This window comes from Meleagris gallopavo, chromosome 30, assembly GCF_000146605.3.
Source record: "Meleagris gallopavo isolate NT-WF06-2002-E0010 breed Aviagen turkey brand Nicholas breeding stock chromosome 30, Turkey_5.1, whole genome shotgun sequence".
Taxonomy (NCBI): Eukaryota; Metazoa; Chordata; class Aves; order Galliformes; family Phasianidae; genus Meleagris; species Meleagris gallopavo.
This window is the reverse complement of record NC_015040.2, coordinates 689,914-705,315: the sequence shown is the minus strand read 5'-3', so window position 1 is coordinate 705,315 and position 15,402 is coordinate 689,914. Positions and strand designations below refer to the sequence as shown.

General features: G+C 53.7%; 3 protein-coding genes across 6 annotated transcripts; 2 read left to right on the top strand and 1 right to left on the bottom strand.

The window, feature by feature from the left end:
- Positions 1–218: 218 nt before the first annotated feature.
- Positions 219–2,288, bottom strand: LOC104914643 (thaicobrin-like). 3 transcript variants are annotated; one of them, XM_019609985.2, is made up of 3 exons: positions 2,010–2,288; positions 1,738–1,846; positions 219–1,138 (listed from the first exon to the last, which is right to left on the bottom strand). In XM_019609985.2, the coding sequence occupies exons 2-3, from the start codon at positions 1,805–1,807 to the stop codon at positions 618–620; spliced, it is 591 nt and encodes a 196-aa protein (XP_019465530.1). In that variant the 5' UTR covers positions 1,808–1,846; positions 2,010–2,288; the 3' UTR covers positions 219–617. The 3 variants fall into 3 exon arrangements, with proteins under 3 accessions (XP_019465530.1, XP_010723077.1, XP_010723076.1); XM_010724775.3 differs by having other exon boundaries at positions 1,738–1,859; positions 1,965–2,286; XM_010724774.3 differs by having other exon boundaries at positions 1,738–1,859; positions 2,010–2,286.
- Positions 2,289–2,555: 267 nt separating this feature from the next.
- Positions 2,556–10,629, top strand: LOC100539172 (butyrophilin subfamily 1 member A1-like). 2 transcript variants are annotated; one of them, XM_010724771.3, is made up of 11 exons: positions 2,556–2,909; positions 3,438–3,541; positions 3,635–3,973; positions 5,731–6,012; positions 6,132–6,236; positions 6,427–6,447; positions 6,781–6,801; positions 6,916–6,936; positions 7,024–7,044; positions 7,516–7,548; positions 8,007–10,629. In XM_010724771.3, the coding sequence occupies exons 1-11, from the start codon at positions 2,818–2,820 to the stop codon at positions 8,525–8,527; spliced, it is 1,560 nt and encodes a 519-aa protein (XP_010723073.1). In that variant the 5' UTR covers positions 2,556–2,817; the 3' UTR covers positions 8,528–10,629. The 2 variants fall into 2 exon arrangements, with proteins under 2 accessions (XP_010723073.1, XP_019465529.1); XM_019609984.2 differs by having other exon boundaries at positions 2,853–2,905.
- A 284-nt stretch (positions 10,630–10,913) lies between these two features.
- Positions 10,914–13,319, top strand: LOC104914642 (platelet glycoprotein Ib alpha chain-like). Its single transcript, XM_010724769.3, has 2 exons — positions 10,914–11,599; positions 12,126–13,319. The coding sequence occupies exons 1-2, from the start codon at positions 11,597–11,599 to the stop codon at positions 13,089–13,091; spliced, it is 969 nt and encodes a 322-aa protein (XP_010723071.1). The 5' UTR covers positions 10,914–11,596; the 3' UTR covers positions 13,092–13,319.
- The last annotated feature ends 2,083 nt before the right edge of the window (positions 13,320–15,402 follow it).

Sequence of the window (15,402 nt, the reverse complement as noted above, 5' to 3'; positions counted from 1 at the left end):
CACGGGAGTGATCTGACCTATGGACTTTGGACACCTCGTAGTTTCTGCCTCACTTTCCCTGCCCATCCCTATAGCTTCTCCCAGTGCCCAGCTGCAAGAAGTGTGGAGGTAGGCACATGCACCCAATGCACATGCCAGTGAGAGCTGGAAATAAGGCAGAGAGAGAGTTCAGATGTATGGAGAAGATAAGTGTTATCATGAGCTCCAGCACCCAGCTGTGTTTTTATATTTTTTATTTCATCATTGAGCTTATCTGAAAAAAGCCAGACATGGCACTCAGCAGCTTTCAAGGCATTTGGTTCTGCTGTATTTCTCATGGCCATGCACAGAGCCAATGAGCAGTCCCACCTCTCAGTCCCAGGGTCCCCTTGCAGTGATCTCCTCGGTGCCCCCCTGCTGTGGGGCGGAGGGGGACGGAGAAGCTCCTGTGTTGCATCCATCCCCAAGACCTTCCAGTTCCACATCCATCTCCAATCTTCTGCTTGGTGGCCAGAGGGACCACGTGAGGAATGACCAACCAGCAAGGATGTGCAGCTCTCCCAGTGCCCCGCACTGAGAGCCAGGCTGATGGTTTCCTTCTTCCCAGTTTTGCCCCTGTGCTCCGTGCTCCCTCCACATCAGGGGCACAGCTTCAGCCACGAGTCCTTTCCCACCCAAAGCCACGGGTATAGCATCTCCTCGGGACGTGAAGCCAGGCAGAAGGCAAAGATCCGGTCTTTGCTTTCAGCATCAGCAAATACCACCTGCCCGCCCCCAAAGTCCAAGGAGACCCGGATGGCCCTGGGCAGCTGGGCGAGGCGCAGGGCTGTCCAGTCAGGGCAGGTGAAAGCGTAGTACTGCCCGAACCACTGCCCCACAGCCCAGATCCCCTCCTGGGGGGTAAAACTGAGGACCCCCTTCCTCCTGACGGAGTGCTGGGCCACCCCCACCGCCCACCAATCACCACCATCAGCCACCTCCACCTCCCAGCAGTGCTGCCCCGAGGAGAAGCCGCGGTCTCCCAGCACGCACGGCTCCGTGCCAAAGCGCTCGGGGCCATCGGGCAGTGATGCCCACACGTCCCCACGTCTCACATCTCGCCCATCGTCAGCCAGGAGGAGGAAGGGGTTGGCGGTGTTCGGGTCCAAGGTGAAATCAGCTGGGGACAGAGGAGAAGCCGCTCAGGACAGGCTACCCCGTGTTATGTCAGGGCTGAACCCATCCAGCAAGGGAAGGGATGGGGTGAATTCCTTTCCCCTGTCCAGAGATCTCCATCGTGGGGTGAGGACCTCTCTGTGCTGGGCTGCCCCAGGCTTGTGCTGCTCTGGTCCTGCCCTCTCCGGGGCTTCCCATGCAATCCCTGGCCAAGGGGATCCCCCCTTCCTGGAGGAGGCAGCTGCACCTGCTGTGCAGACACCTGGACCTGAGAGTGGGTTCTCCTCGTGCTGCAAGAGAGGAGCAGGCACACCTGGGCACAGACCACCACAGAACGTGACTCTGAGCCCGGGACTGATCGCCCATGACCTCACATTCCTCTTCCTCTCTGTGCGCAATGGTGGGAGCCAGGATGGCAGCTCAGGTGCCTGGCGCTGCTGGTGGGTCTACAGATAAGCCAGGGGAATCCAGCCGGGGGAGAGGAGGGTCACCAAGTCTCAACCCTATGACAATCCCCAGGAGCTTTCCCCCTTTTTAGCTCTTCCACAGCAGAAGCAGGACGCACTTTTCCCCCAGACAGCACAATCACCTCTAAAATCTCACCTCTTTCGCTCCTCTCCTCTTCATTGGCCAGGGTCTCCATCTCTTCTCCCTCCATCTTGGAAATGAGCATTTCTGCAGAACATCAGCAGGAGCAGAGACATGTTCCCTGCTGAAAGTGGAAACTGTGGGACACACGGACCATGTGAAGATGATAAAGAGGACCCTGTTTTCCAGAAGCTCGGGAAATGCTGGAGAAATCACAGCATCCCAGCACAGTCAGCACTCACTGCAGGCTGACGGGAGGAAAAAAGGGTTCAGATGGGGCCAGACACCTTCAGTTTGCTCTCCGCTCACTGGACCTCACCAGATCATGGCTAGAAAGGAGTGTTCCCACAGTGTCCCCATGATGTTTGCAGAGATGCATCGTGGGAATCCCTGCATCACCCCTCCCCTTGGCCAGCTGCAGGCTGGTGATAAGAGCCCTCTGCGCCATACGGAGCTCTGAGCCCTGCTGGGTCCCCTGCCTGTGCTCGGGTGGGGACACCAGCCTTATCGGGTGCCCAGGTTGTGCAGTGTCATGATGGAGGAGCTCTGGCTCCTTACAGGCTTGCCCAGCTGTGTTGTGCTGGCAATGGGTTGTGGGGGGAGATTTTGGCAGGGCACATGTTGCTTCAATTGCTCATCTGGTAATGGGGGATGGTGCACACTGGTCTTTGTGCCCTCCCCCCCGCCTCTCCCCTCTACAGACACTTTTTCATGTGCCCAGGAGTGATGGCTTCACCCCAGCTCAGCCCATCCCACGGAATTTCTCCCCCCAGAGTTTGTCCTTCCCACTCGCTTCCCCTGCATGTTCCTCCCAGCCCACATACTTGACATCATCAGCATCCCTATGAGCTGCAGAAGCCACGCTCCTCAAAGTGATGCACGCCCCATCAGCACAAACACTTTTATTTTGAGCCGTCAGCTCCCTTCCCCAATGTGGGCCAGGACTGTGCCTTTATGTGCTCCATGTTCTGCTGCTGTGTGAGCCCCCAGCAGCCCCCAAGAAGCACAACAGCATTTCCAGAGCAAAACCTCCAATCAGCAATGCCCGAATTCCTCTGTTACTTTCACTTTTGAGTGGAGGAGGTGCAGAAGGAAATGGGCGTTCTGGATGTGACATCTCATTCAGCGGTTGCATTTCCTGCTCCTGCCCTCCACCCTTTGCTGGCAGAGCCAGGACTGCACGGTTGGTAAGCTTGGGGCTGGGGGGTGGTTTGGCTACACTTGTTGTACTCCTTCTGTCCCCATCCCAAAGCGGGGATCATCCCTGTGAGCATCCCCATTGGGATTGGGCCAGGAGCTTGGACCCACTGCTGTGGGCACTCAGTCAGGTTTCTCACTGCCATCCTGAATGTTTCCAACTCCTAATTCAGGGCTGGATAAGAGCAGCAAGATTCAAAGATTCAAAGAATTGCTTGGTGCGTGCTGCTTTGGGGGGACAAAGCACCCATCTGCTATAAAAGGTTTTAGATTTGTTCTCAATAAAGGACAAGCTACAGCATCTCCTCTAAGGCAGTGGGAAAATGGCAAAGTTGGGCTGCTGATGTAAAATCGAGTTCAACCTTGGGGATTTCAACCTTAGGCTAGTTATTATAGAAACTGTGCTGAAATCAGCAAAATAATCCCTTTAAAAGTACATCACTCCCCATAAGGTTCTGCCATCCTGCTTTTCTTCTCGCCTCTCTGCTCTCCCTTCACTTCCCCTTCTCCATCCTCAGGGTGGGCTTCATGAAGACGATGTTTTTTGGCTGCTGCTTCCACTGCCCTATGCTGGCTGCTGTCCTTTACAGTTTCGTTTTCCACATTCACGAGCTGCAGTCAGGTATGAGCCCCCGTGGCTGTGTTTGCTCTGCCCATGTGATGACACAGCACAGGCTTTCATCCAACTCACAGTGATTTCTTGCTTTCCTCCCAGCCCCATTCAGCGTGCAGGGCCCCCCTGACCCTGTGGCCGTTGCTGTGGGGCAGGACGTGGTGCTGCAATGCCGTCTGTTCCCGGAGCAGAGCACACAGGACATGGAGGTGACGTGGTTTAGGGACCAATTCACACCCTTCGTGCATCGCTACAGGGATGGCCAGGACCAGTATGGGGACCAGGAGCTTCGATACCAAGGGCGCACGGAGATGCGCCTCGCCAATGGCAGCGTGAGCCTGAGAATTCTCCGTGTCCAGCTGTCTGACAAAGGGTGTTATACCTGCTTTGTTCGTACTGATCTGGGATACGATGAGGCTGTGGTGGAGCTGAAGGTGACAGGTCTGTAGTCTGTGATGTGCCGAACCAAACTGCAACCCACGAAAGGTTATAAAGCAGATGTGTTTACTATGGTGCTGGGTGTGAGGCGGATATCTCCTCCTAGCACACGCTGAGAAAAGCAGCGGTTGCATATTTAAAGACATAACATATAGATATTCATTATGTTCCAAGAAAATGGGGTGGAATTCTGACAAATTATTAATATATTGTTCCACCCTCTTCAGCATGCATCCTAAAATGTGGCGGGGGTCTCTGGTGGTCATTGGATAAAGGCTAACAGTCTTTCTTGATGTGAACTTTCAATCTTTAAAGGGGTTGGGGGTGTTGTGTTGAGCTGAGGCATCTGTTTCACTTTCCAGTCTTCAATAATGGGATGTCTATTCTTCTTTCTTATCGTTGTTTGGTGAGTTGTGAGTTTCCACAGACTCTGCATTCTGTTCTTGAGCTTACTTGTATGCAAGCATCTTGTCCTTCAGCTTGTATCCACTCAAATTACGTGAAAAGTCTCTTCTCACAACATGGAAATGCTGTTCTTGTGACTCATCTGTGTCCCTGTCTTCACACCCCCCAGTACCTCTGATTTGCTTGCTCACAGCCAGCACTCTTCTCTCCAGCCCTTCATCCCACTCTCCTTACACATTCGTCATCCCATTCTTCTATCTCACACTTCATCCCATTCTTCTCTCCCAACCTTCATCCCACTTGCCTTACTCATCCTTCACCCCACTCTCCTCACCCATCCTTTATCCCACCCTTCATCCCATTCTTCTTCTCACCCATCTTTCATCCCATTCTTCTCTCCCAACCTTCACCCTAATCTTCTCACCCATCCTTCATCCACCCTCCTTCCCCATTTTTCATCCCACCTTTCATCCTGCTCTTCTCACCCACCTTTTACCCAAGCAGTGACTCCAGGTGCTTTTTTGGGAAATCCTGGTGGTCCCTTCCAACACAAACCATTCTGTGATTCCATAATGCTGTGACTGTGCTCACCAAGTTGTCTCAGAGAGGTGGAACTGCCCACTGCACAGCCACACGTGGCCAGTGAGATGTGCTGCCTACAAGAAATGGTGTTGAAATTATTTTCTTAATATAAAAATGGGTATAGGGGAAAAAAAGGCAGTGGGCAATAAAGTAAAATATGCTTTTATATTTTAATATCCAGATCTGGGGATTATTTTATAGCAGCCTCCAGGGCAGATGTTTATGGAGAAGACTGGATAAGGGCGCTCTCTGTGCACATAAACACAGAAACATCACAGAACAGCTTGTGCTGGGAGGACTTTAAAGCCCTCCAGAAGAGGATGCTCAGGGGAGAGATCATTGCTTTCTATAACTATCTGAAGGCAGGTTGTAGTGAGCTGTGGGTCAGCCTCTTCTCTCGGGTAACTGGTGATAGGACTAGAGGGAATGGCTTCAAGCTGCGCCAGGGGAGGTTTAGGCTGGACATTAGGAAATAGTGCTTTTCTGAAAGAGTGGTCAGGCACTGGAATGGGCTGCCCAGGGAGGTGGTGGAGTCACCGACTCTGGAGGTGTTCAAGGAACGTTTGGATGTTGTGTTGAGGGACACGGATTAGTGAGAGCTATTGGTGATGGGTGGATGGATGGACAGGATGATCTTGAAGTTCTTTTCCAATCTTGGCGATTCTGTGATTTTGTGATTCAGTTCCACCCCCTGCCAAGGGCCGGTTATCCCCCAGCCTCGTACCCAGCATCACCCCCACCCCATAATAACCCACAACCACCGTTTCCTGCAGCCAGTGGCTCAGCTCCGCTCATCGCACTGCAGCGCTACCAGGACGGCGGCATCCGCGTGGCGTGCCGCTCGGCAGGATGGTTCCCGCAGCCCCAGCTGCTGTGGCGGGACCCCCATGGGCAGTGGCTGCCCTCCCTCTCTGAAAATGTCACCCAGGACGGCGATGGCCTCTACACAGCAGAGAGTGTCCTCGTCCTCGCCAGTGGTGTGAGCCAGGAGCTGGCCTGCGTGGTGAGGGCTGCGCTGCACAACCAGGAGAAGGAGTCCGCGTTCTCCATCGCAGGTAAGTGGAGCAAGATGGTGCAGGCACAGGCTGTCTTTTCCCTGGAACAGACATAAAATCTGTGTTCTGTTACTGCTTGCAGGATAACCGAAGCCCTATGGAGGTCTTTTATTTTTCAGATCCCTTTTTCCAAAACGCCAGACCATGGAAGATCGCCCTGAGCGTGGTATTGGTTGCAGTGGTTGCTCTCTCCATCGTTGCTGTTTATCTGCTGAAAATGAAAGGTACAGTCCTGGGCTCGGGCTGGGGCCCCTATCTGACTCACTGCTCGGGCTCTGGGGAGATCTGGGGGGCAGGGACCCCTCTGGGATCATGTGGACACCACCGCCTTGTGTGGGGTTGGAGCTGCAGATGTAGATAACCAGAGTGGTTTTTTAAACCACTGATGTTTCTTTCTTCTGTTTTTATTCACAGGAAAGTATGAGAAAAAAATAGGTAAGCTCCACTTTGCCATGAGTTGGAAAACTGGAGAATTCCCACTGGCTGATTAGATAAGGCATTATCTTAAGGATGGGGTGGTGGAGGCAAAGGGGTACAGAGCAGCCACAGAAAATTAAGGAACAGATTTCTGAAATGACAAAAGGACGAAATTGTGAAATAATGCTGCAATTTTAAGTAAGCTCATGGCACAAGCAAAGAGAGGGCAAGGGTGCTGTATATTGGCAGAGCTTTGCTCTGCAAAAGGCCCTTCCTAATAGAGGTGGCAGGTTGGGGTTTCACATTTTGTGTTGCTGTGATGGTAACGAGTTCCTCTGGTTCTCTTTGCAGCAGCACAAGCTGCAGAGCTGGGTAAGTCCTATCCTCCCTGGTAGAATCCCCTTGCACTGCTCCATGCAGCCCTCCAGCTGCCCCCAGTGCAGTGGATCCATCACTAACTGGGGGGTCTTTCTCTTTGCTGCTTAGGGGACCGCGACTCCACAATTGGTAAGGCTCATTCTATGCAGGCGGCTGTGGGAGAGGTGATGTCCCAGCTGGTGCCCACACCCATTTGTGCTCTTCCTTGTTTTGCAGAGAAACAAGCTGGGGAACTTGGTGAGTACCGTTCTTCTTCCTATGCGGGAGAAGTTTCAGTTGATCTGTTTTCCCCTGAGTATTGCATTTACACCGTGGTTTGGGTCTGCTGCTGGGAAATGAAGAGGTGACAGATGCTGAACTCACTTCAGAAGCATTGCCATCCTTTATGTTTTTAAGTAACTCCCTGTACTTCTCCTATACTAAGAAAAAATAAATGCTTTCTGTTTGCAAAGAAGGCACATACAGACAGTAAGTATACACGTGAGTCAGAACCAGCAACGGGTCTGTGTTTATCAGAACTGGATGGGGCACTTCTCATAAGCAGACAACGAAGGTTGGAAGCCACGCACCATGAAATGACTTTCACAAATGCACCAACAATCTGGGAACCATGCAGCTAAGTGGCCCATCATTAACCCAGCCAAACTAGTGCTGTGGGTGTGTTCGGGTTCTCTCTCATCCGTGTTTGTTTTCTAATGTTTTTTCCAGTGTGGAGAAGATACGCAGTGCCGATTGAAGACGGTAATTGAAGCACTGCCTTCCGGGGGCTGAGCCCTCTTTGCTTTACTCTCATTTCCTGCTGCTCCCCCCGCAGTGATGCTGGGATGCTCACACTTTGCAGTGCTGTGCTCAGGGCCCTGCTTGATGCATGCCCCGCTCCAAGGCACACCTAAGAGCCCTGCGCCCCAGCCAGCAGCGCTGGCCTTGCTCTGGGGATGTGGGGATTTGCTCAGCCTGGAGTTGTGCTGATGTTCCTCCTCCTGCTTGTGGTAGAAACTAGATAATCTTTGAGGTCCTTTTCAGCCCAGGCCATTCTATGATTCTATGATCCATGATTCTCCTCTCTGCTCTGGGCTCTCCACAGTTCACTTTCTGCTCCTCACGCCAACGCTTTGCACATCTTCCCACTTCTTTGCGCCCTTCCCCCTCTTCCTCAGCAGGAGAGCTCTGCCCGACGTGTGCCTCCCTCTGCCCCACAGTGAAGGTGGTTCTGGACCCGGACACGGCCCACTGCGACCTGATCCTGGCTGATGATGGCAGGAGTGTGAAGCGCACAGACCGACGCCAGGACGTCCCCAGCCGCCCCGAGCGCTTCGATCCCTGGCGCTGCGTGCTGGGCTGCAAGGGCTTCACGGAGAGGAGGCACTGCTGGGAGGTGGAGGTGGTGCTGGATGGAGGGGGCTGGACTGTGGGCGTCTCTCGAGAAGATGTGAGGAGGAAAGGGGAGATTGAGTTCAGCCCAGAGGAAGGCATCTGGGCTGTGGGGCAGTGGGCAGGGCAGTTCCAGGCGCTCACATCTCCGCAGCGCACGCTCCTTCCCGATGTTCACACTCCCACGCGGGTCCGGGTCGCTCTGGATTACGAATTGGGCCGGGTGGCGTTCTTCAGCGTGGATGAGGAGAACCCCATCTTCACATTTCCACCGGTGTCGTTCCATGGGATAAAAGTCCACCCCTGGCTCTGGCTGGGTCCTGGTACGCAGCTCAAAATGTGGCCCTGATGAAGAGGAGGAGGAAAATGAAGGCAACGCGTGGGATTGATCCCTACTGATAAACAACCAGCCTGTATCTGGTGGGATGAATTTGCCATCTCCATCTACAAGGGTAAATGATGTTACCTCTCTGGACCTCTGCCCCAGGGCTGTTTAGTTTTAGGGATATGCTTCATCTGAGGCCAGATGTGCTGTCACACTAGCTCCTTCACTCATCTGATGTCCAGTAGGCATGGACCTTTCCAAATGAAGGCTTTACCTGTATGGCCAAGTGCGTTTTTTAATTCCAAAAATGAATGAGGATACGCTTGTATGCAACACAAATAGTCTGTTCACACTCAGCCCAGGAGCACTGAACCTCACTGCAGAGAATTCCAAAAGGAACAGCTCAGAGATGCAGCATGAGCTCGCAGCAAGGTTCTCCAGGTGTTTGCTGGAATATACAAGAAGAAGCTTCCTCTATAGCAGGACCCCTCATGTGAGCACTGCAAGAAGAGCCAGAGCCAAAGTGGGGACACTGAAATCTTTCCCATTCTCCTCCTTTACCTGTGCAGAAGCTTGAGATCCTGCAGAACACAGGCATGAGCTCCTGCTTCAGGTATGGCAGCGGAGGAAAGTGGAAAAGCCATCTGAGGAACACGTCATGATTGCAAGCCGAAAGTAAGACTTCCAGCTAAGAGTAATTTCAGGCAGGAATAACACAGGGCAGGTATGGTGGTGGGAGGGTAAGCACTAATGAAGAAAGCAGTGTTGCAAAATAGCATGCAGGGGAATGCTTCACTGCTACTATCAGTCATTATTTCTTAATTAGTAAAAACTAATTCAAAGAGAGAGCAGTGACAGTGGTGCAATGCATTCCCTTTTATAAAAAGTGGTCCATTGCAATTAGGTAAACATCTTAATAAGTAAGATCCGTTTTCAGATGGGTTTTCAGCAGTTTCACAGTGACAAAAGGCTGCACAAAACAAAAAGCATACCCTGCCGGAGCTACGGGGTGCTACCAAGAAACACAGTGCCTCCCAGTTACAACTTGATTAACGTGCATTTGTGTATATACATATACACACATCCGCATACCCATGTGCATAGGTAAATCTCACCTTTGAGATGCTTTGGGCAAATCAGGAGGGGAGAATGAGGCAGAGCTGAGGAGGGTGCACAGACCACAGCAGCCAGCAGAGGGGAATCGTGGTTCTGGGGCCAGCACCAAACTTCCCATACTGATGGGAGCAGAAGCAATGCAGTGCAAGAGAGGAAATCATGTGCAGTCTTAATCCTGGGGACTATGAGAGACTGCAGGGGAACATCTGATCTCTCCCTTCCTACTCCATGCATTCTGTTGGAAACCACTGCTGCAAAGTCAAAAAGCAGCCCCCAAGTCCTGCCTCTGCTGCTGCCTCCAACTCATTCACTGCAAGCTGAACAGTAACACTGCAATTTGGCTCCTTGGATGATCAATATTGCTAAATCTGGAGCCTGGGGGACTCACAGATGGGCAACATCAGTCAGACAAAAATCAAGACATCTTTTCAGATATATAATAATATTTGGGGTAGGAACAGTTCTGAGAATCAAAACACCTGGACTGTAAATTATAAGTAGATTTGAGGAAGAAGTCTTGCTTATAAACACTTCAGGTTGAAAATGTTTACATGTTTTCAGACAAAACAAATGTAGGACTACCTAAGCTGGGGGTGAGAGTTTGAGAAAGGAATGACAGATAGCAAATTGAGGGAGGTCATTCTCCCCCTCTGCTCCATTCTTATGAGATTCCACCTGTGCTCCGCTCAAAGGCCTCAGCACAGAAAAGATGTGGATCTATTGGGGAGAGCCGAGAGGAGGTCATGAAGGTGCTCAGAGGGCTGGAACACCACTCCCATGGAGGGCAGGGAGAGCTAAGTTTGTTCAGCCTGGAGGAGAGAAGGCTCTGGGGAGAGCTCATTGCTGCAAACCATTCTGTGATTATATTCCATAATTCTGTGATCATGAGGTCAAGGTCTGCCTGAGCATTAGTTTGCTGGTGGGAGGTGGTAAAATATTGCCTTTGTATCACTTGGGGGTTTTGTTGATGTTTTTTTCTCTTGGCCTTTATTAAACTCACACTATCTCAATCCATGAGTTCTACTCTTCCTGTTCTCTCCTCTTTCCTGCTCTGGGGTCAGTGGGCAAGCAGTAGGTGGGTCCTTAGCTACTGTCTGGGATTAACCTCTGAGTCCACAGAATAGAGAACCAATGCAAAAACCATCCTAGTCAACATCTGCCCTTGGAGCTTCTGTGTGACCCCATGTCCTGAGCCCTGAACTGCTCTGTGGGCCTGGGAGGCAGAGACAGCTTGGCTGAAGGAACTGAAAGCAGGAAGAGCTGCAAAGCCCAGCTCCTTCCTCTGCCTCTCATCTCCTTGCCCGCTCTGTGCCGTGGCTTCTCTTTAGCGACGGGTTCTAAGAGTTAGGGTAGTATGGTTGTGTTTGGACTTAATGATCTTGAAGGTCTTTTCCAACCCGAGCAGTTCTATGATTCGATGATTCTCCCAGCAGTGCTAAAGCTGCCTTGCAGTCCAGCAGAGCCATCCCCTGCTTGCCTGGGAAGTCAGAAAGAAAGGAGCCCTTTTGACACCACCAGCCAGCTGAGGCCATGCGCAGAATCCAGCTCTCCCCGGTCCGCCAACCAGGCTGCCGTCCCAGGTGGAGGGCTGGAACCCAGGGAGAGCTGCAGAGGAGCTGCTTTGAGGCAGGGGAAGGGGCATAGCTCAGTGCAAGGGACACTTGTCCCGGGGTTGGAAGTGACCCAGCCGTCGGGCTGTGAAGCATGGGCTGCTCCTGTGTGCGACCCTCACCCCTTTATGGTGCGGAAGCAAAAATGACGGAGCTGGTCTGCACTTGGATGGAGACTTTTGCAAGGAGCCGTGATGCGGCAGCACGATTAAAGCGGGAGGTGATGCTGAAGCACAGCAGATGAGTTTTTGGCTTCTCCACAAACCACAACTTCCCCCCCAGCAGCTGCGGGTGCTGATACAGGGCCCGTCCAGCCCCTGCAGCCAGAAGGGAGGCAAAGCAGCAGGAGAGCAGACACTGAGGGGTCATGGTGAGCGCAGGGGAGCGGTGGCCCTTGGGGTCTGGGTGCTCGGGGTCTGGGTGCCGGGGTCCATATTCTCTGAGTCTGAGTGCTTGGGCTCTGGTGCTTGGGACGTGTACACCTGTGCAGAGGAAGCTCTCGTCCTGCGGCTCATCTCCTGGCCCACGAACACAAGTGTGGCAGAGGCTCTTCTGGCAGAAGCGTGTTCAGGGAGCCCCTTCCAGCCCAGCTACAGCTCTCCGGGACCAGGAGCGTGAGGCTGCAGAGATGCCTCTGAGCCCCTGCTTCTGCAGCACTGAGGGTGGCAACGGCCGCGTGGGGGGAAGCAACGCCACAGGGCGTTCGCCGGGTTTTGTCTCTCCCTGAAGCTTTGGAGGAGGGCACAAGGGCAGAGATGGTGCTTTCTGAGCCTGCTGTCCACTGGGGTGCTGGGGATGGAGGAGGTTGGGCTTGGGGACTCCAGAATGGCCGCCGTAGGAGCGCAGCAGGGCCAGGGCTGCACCCACAGGCGCACACAGCTCGGCTCTCCCCGCAGGCCATGCGGTTCCCCGCTCTGCTGCTGCTGATCCTCGCAGCCCTGCCGCCCGCAGCCGTCCCCACAGCCCCGCCGCCGCCCTGCCCGTGGGAGATGAACAAGGTGAAGGACATCGTGGAGGTGAACTGCACCGGGCGGGATCTCGGCGCGGTGCCCGCCGGCCTGCCCGAGGACACGGGCATCCTGCTGCTCAACGCCAACCGCCTGCCGTCCGTCTCCACCGCCGCCTTCCAGCCGCTGCCCGCCCTGCAGGACCTCGACCTGTCCGACAACGGCCTGCGGGCCGTGCACGCCGAGGCCCCGCTGCCCAGCCTGAAGGAGCTGCTGCTGTCCCGCAACGCGCTGGAGGCTCTGCCCGCCCTGCAAGGCCTGCCCGCGCTCACCCGCCTGGCCCTGGCTCACAACCAGCTCCGCGCTCTGGCCCCCGCCGCCTTCCGCGCCGTGCCGCGGCTGCAGGACCTGGACCTGCGGGGCAACGCGCTGCGGACGCTCCCCGAGGACGCCTTTGCGGAGCTGCGGGCGCTGAGGGACTTGGATCTGTCGGACAACGCCTTGGAGGAGCTCCCCGCCGGGCTGCTGCGGGACCTGGAGAAGCTGGAGACGCTGTGGCTGTCGGGGAACCGGCTCCGCGCCCTGCCCTCCGGCTTCTTCCCCGAGGGGCACCTCTTCGCCTACGTCTTCCTCACCAACAACTCCTGGCACTGCGACTGCAGCCTGGTCTACCTGCGCTCGTGGATCCTGAGGAACGAGGGGAGCGTCTACGAGCCCGAGCGCGGCCTGGGGAAGACGAAGGTGGAGCTGGCCCCGGAGAAGGTGCTGTGCCACAGCCCCGACGAGCACCAGCACAAGCCCATCATCCGCTTCAAGCCCGACTGCGGCCACGTGGGGGATGCAGAAGAGGATGAGTATGATTACCCCGATGTGGAATGGACCACCAAAAAGCCTCTCGTGACCTCTTTGCCCTAGCACTACTCTCACACTCATGGTGGTCGCTAGATCTGAAATGATTTCCAGGCTGCTTGGCAGGGGTGGGCATTGTCCTAAACCAGAGTTTGGGGCTGAAATGTCAGGTTTTGGGCAGTGTGGGAAAGCTGAACTGGCTTTGTCCGCTACGTGCTAACTGCTTCTGCTCAAATGACACACACAAATGCATCACACTTTCACTGAATAAATATTCCCTTTGCCCGAATTCCATATGTGGGCTAATCCATTTCATTCGACCTCTAGTGGTTCTGGAAGAGTACAGTGAATGGCAAATTTGTTTTCAGTACTTGGGACTACAGAGAATAGAGTAAATGGCCACTCATACGCAGCTTCCTTTTGCAGAGAAGTGCTGGACGATTTTAGTTAGAAAGCACAACAGATTTTTTGGAGCGTCTCAGAACCATTTTGAGGTCTCCAAAAATGCAGCAGGGAGCGACTTCTTTGCAGGTCCCTCATCCTGCCTCAGCACTTACTGTTTCCAGGCATTTTAGGTCCATTTCCAGGTGCCAGGAGCTCTGCAATGGTTGTGATTTGATGATGTTGGAGCCCAGCTGTAAAACATTCTTCTTGGCTCCAGGGAAAGAGCCTGGCTGGGAGGGCAGGTCCTGCTGCTGCAGTGAAACTCAGGAGGAGCTGCACTTGTCTGGGGAGTGGGGAAAACCCAAGGGGAATTATGAGAAGGTGCTGCTTTGGGGTTGTGGACTTGGCCATCGCTTCCGACTGCTGTAGTTGGAGGTATTTCACTTCCCTCTGAAGGGCCCACATGCAGCAGTGCTTATTTTTTCCCCAGTGAAAGCCATGTCACACCAGCAATGTCTCTGCTCTGGTGGAAAAACCTCATTCATTTCCATCCATGCCACACATCCCCAGAAGTGTTAACTTTGTTCAAGAGATGCTCCAGTGTAATCCACTGCTTTTGATATCCAAAAAGTAAGGGGCCAAGAACCATGGTGTTCTCTCGAGAAAATGTGAGGAGAAAAGAGGAGTTTGAATTTGGTCCAGAGGTGGGCATGTGTGCTGTGGGGCAGTGGGTAGGGCAGATCCAGGCACTCACATCTCTGCAGTGCACGCTCCTTGCCTTGTACTCCCACGTGGGTCTCTCTGTCCTAGGAAGTGGGCCGGCTGTCGTTCTTCAGCATGGATGAGGAGATCTCCATCTTCTCATTTCCACCAGTGTCATTCCATGGGATCAGAGTCCACCCCTGGCTCTGGCTGGGTCCTGAAACATGGCTCAAAATGTGGCCCTGATGAAGAGGAGGAGGAAAGCAACTGCGCTGTGTGTGTGCCACAGCCTGCAAGCTCTCAGTAAGACAAGGTTGGAAGGATTGTGGGGAGGTCTCCACTGCAATCTCCTGCCCACAGCTGGGCTGAGCACAGAGCTACCTTTGTGGCTTTGGGCACTGTTGTATCATCCGAAATCCGGGAAGAAAACTCTCTAACTGCAATGCGGTGTGAGAAAGAGGTATTCCTTTATTCCTCACAATATGTACCTGCTGACAAATCAAGTGCACGCTCACAGCGTTCAGGTTCTGCATTTAAGACATACACGTGCAGTACGCTGGCATACACATTCATTCCCTTCCAGGAATTCAATACATTCTGATGTCCCTCAGGTAACGTGCGGTTGATTTTAGGGTGGTTGGATGCTCACTTACTTTATCCCCACTTTTCCATTACCTGCTCCATCACAGTGACTTCTGGCCGACTTTGAGCTGTTTACCCCCAATCTGGCAAAATTCCATTGCTTGTGAGGCTATACTGAGCAACTTCCAAAGCAACGGATGTGAAATCCGAGCACGAAGCACCTGGTGGATGCAGAGATAAGGATGGTTACTGTGAGCCCAGTGCTTCTTGTGAAGCAGAATTAAGAGAAGACAAGGCTGCGTGCGTGCGTGCGCACCAAAGTGGAAACGGAAAGTTTTAGAGCTGGCACTCATCGATTCCTTTTGCTGAACGAACACATCGGTCCTTGCACCGACTCTCTGACCCTGCTGCTAAACAAACCAGGCCGGACCAACACCACACAACCACTCAGCGCCTCTCCTTATTACTTCTTCCAGCCGCCTCCACCCCCTGTGGTTGTTGCGGCGATGAGGAACCGACCCGTGCAGGACCGGCACGGCGGTACGGCAGCACGTGGGGGGAGCACCGACCCGGCGGGCGCCGATCTCGCGAGAGGTGCGTTTCGATCTCGCGAAGGCTCGCCGCCATCATCCCGCGAGAAGCGCGCTTTGCTCTCGCGAGAACGCGGCCGAACCCGTGCCCTTGCGGCGGCATGGCGGGGTACTGGGAC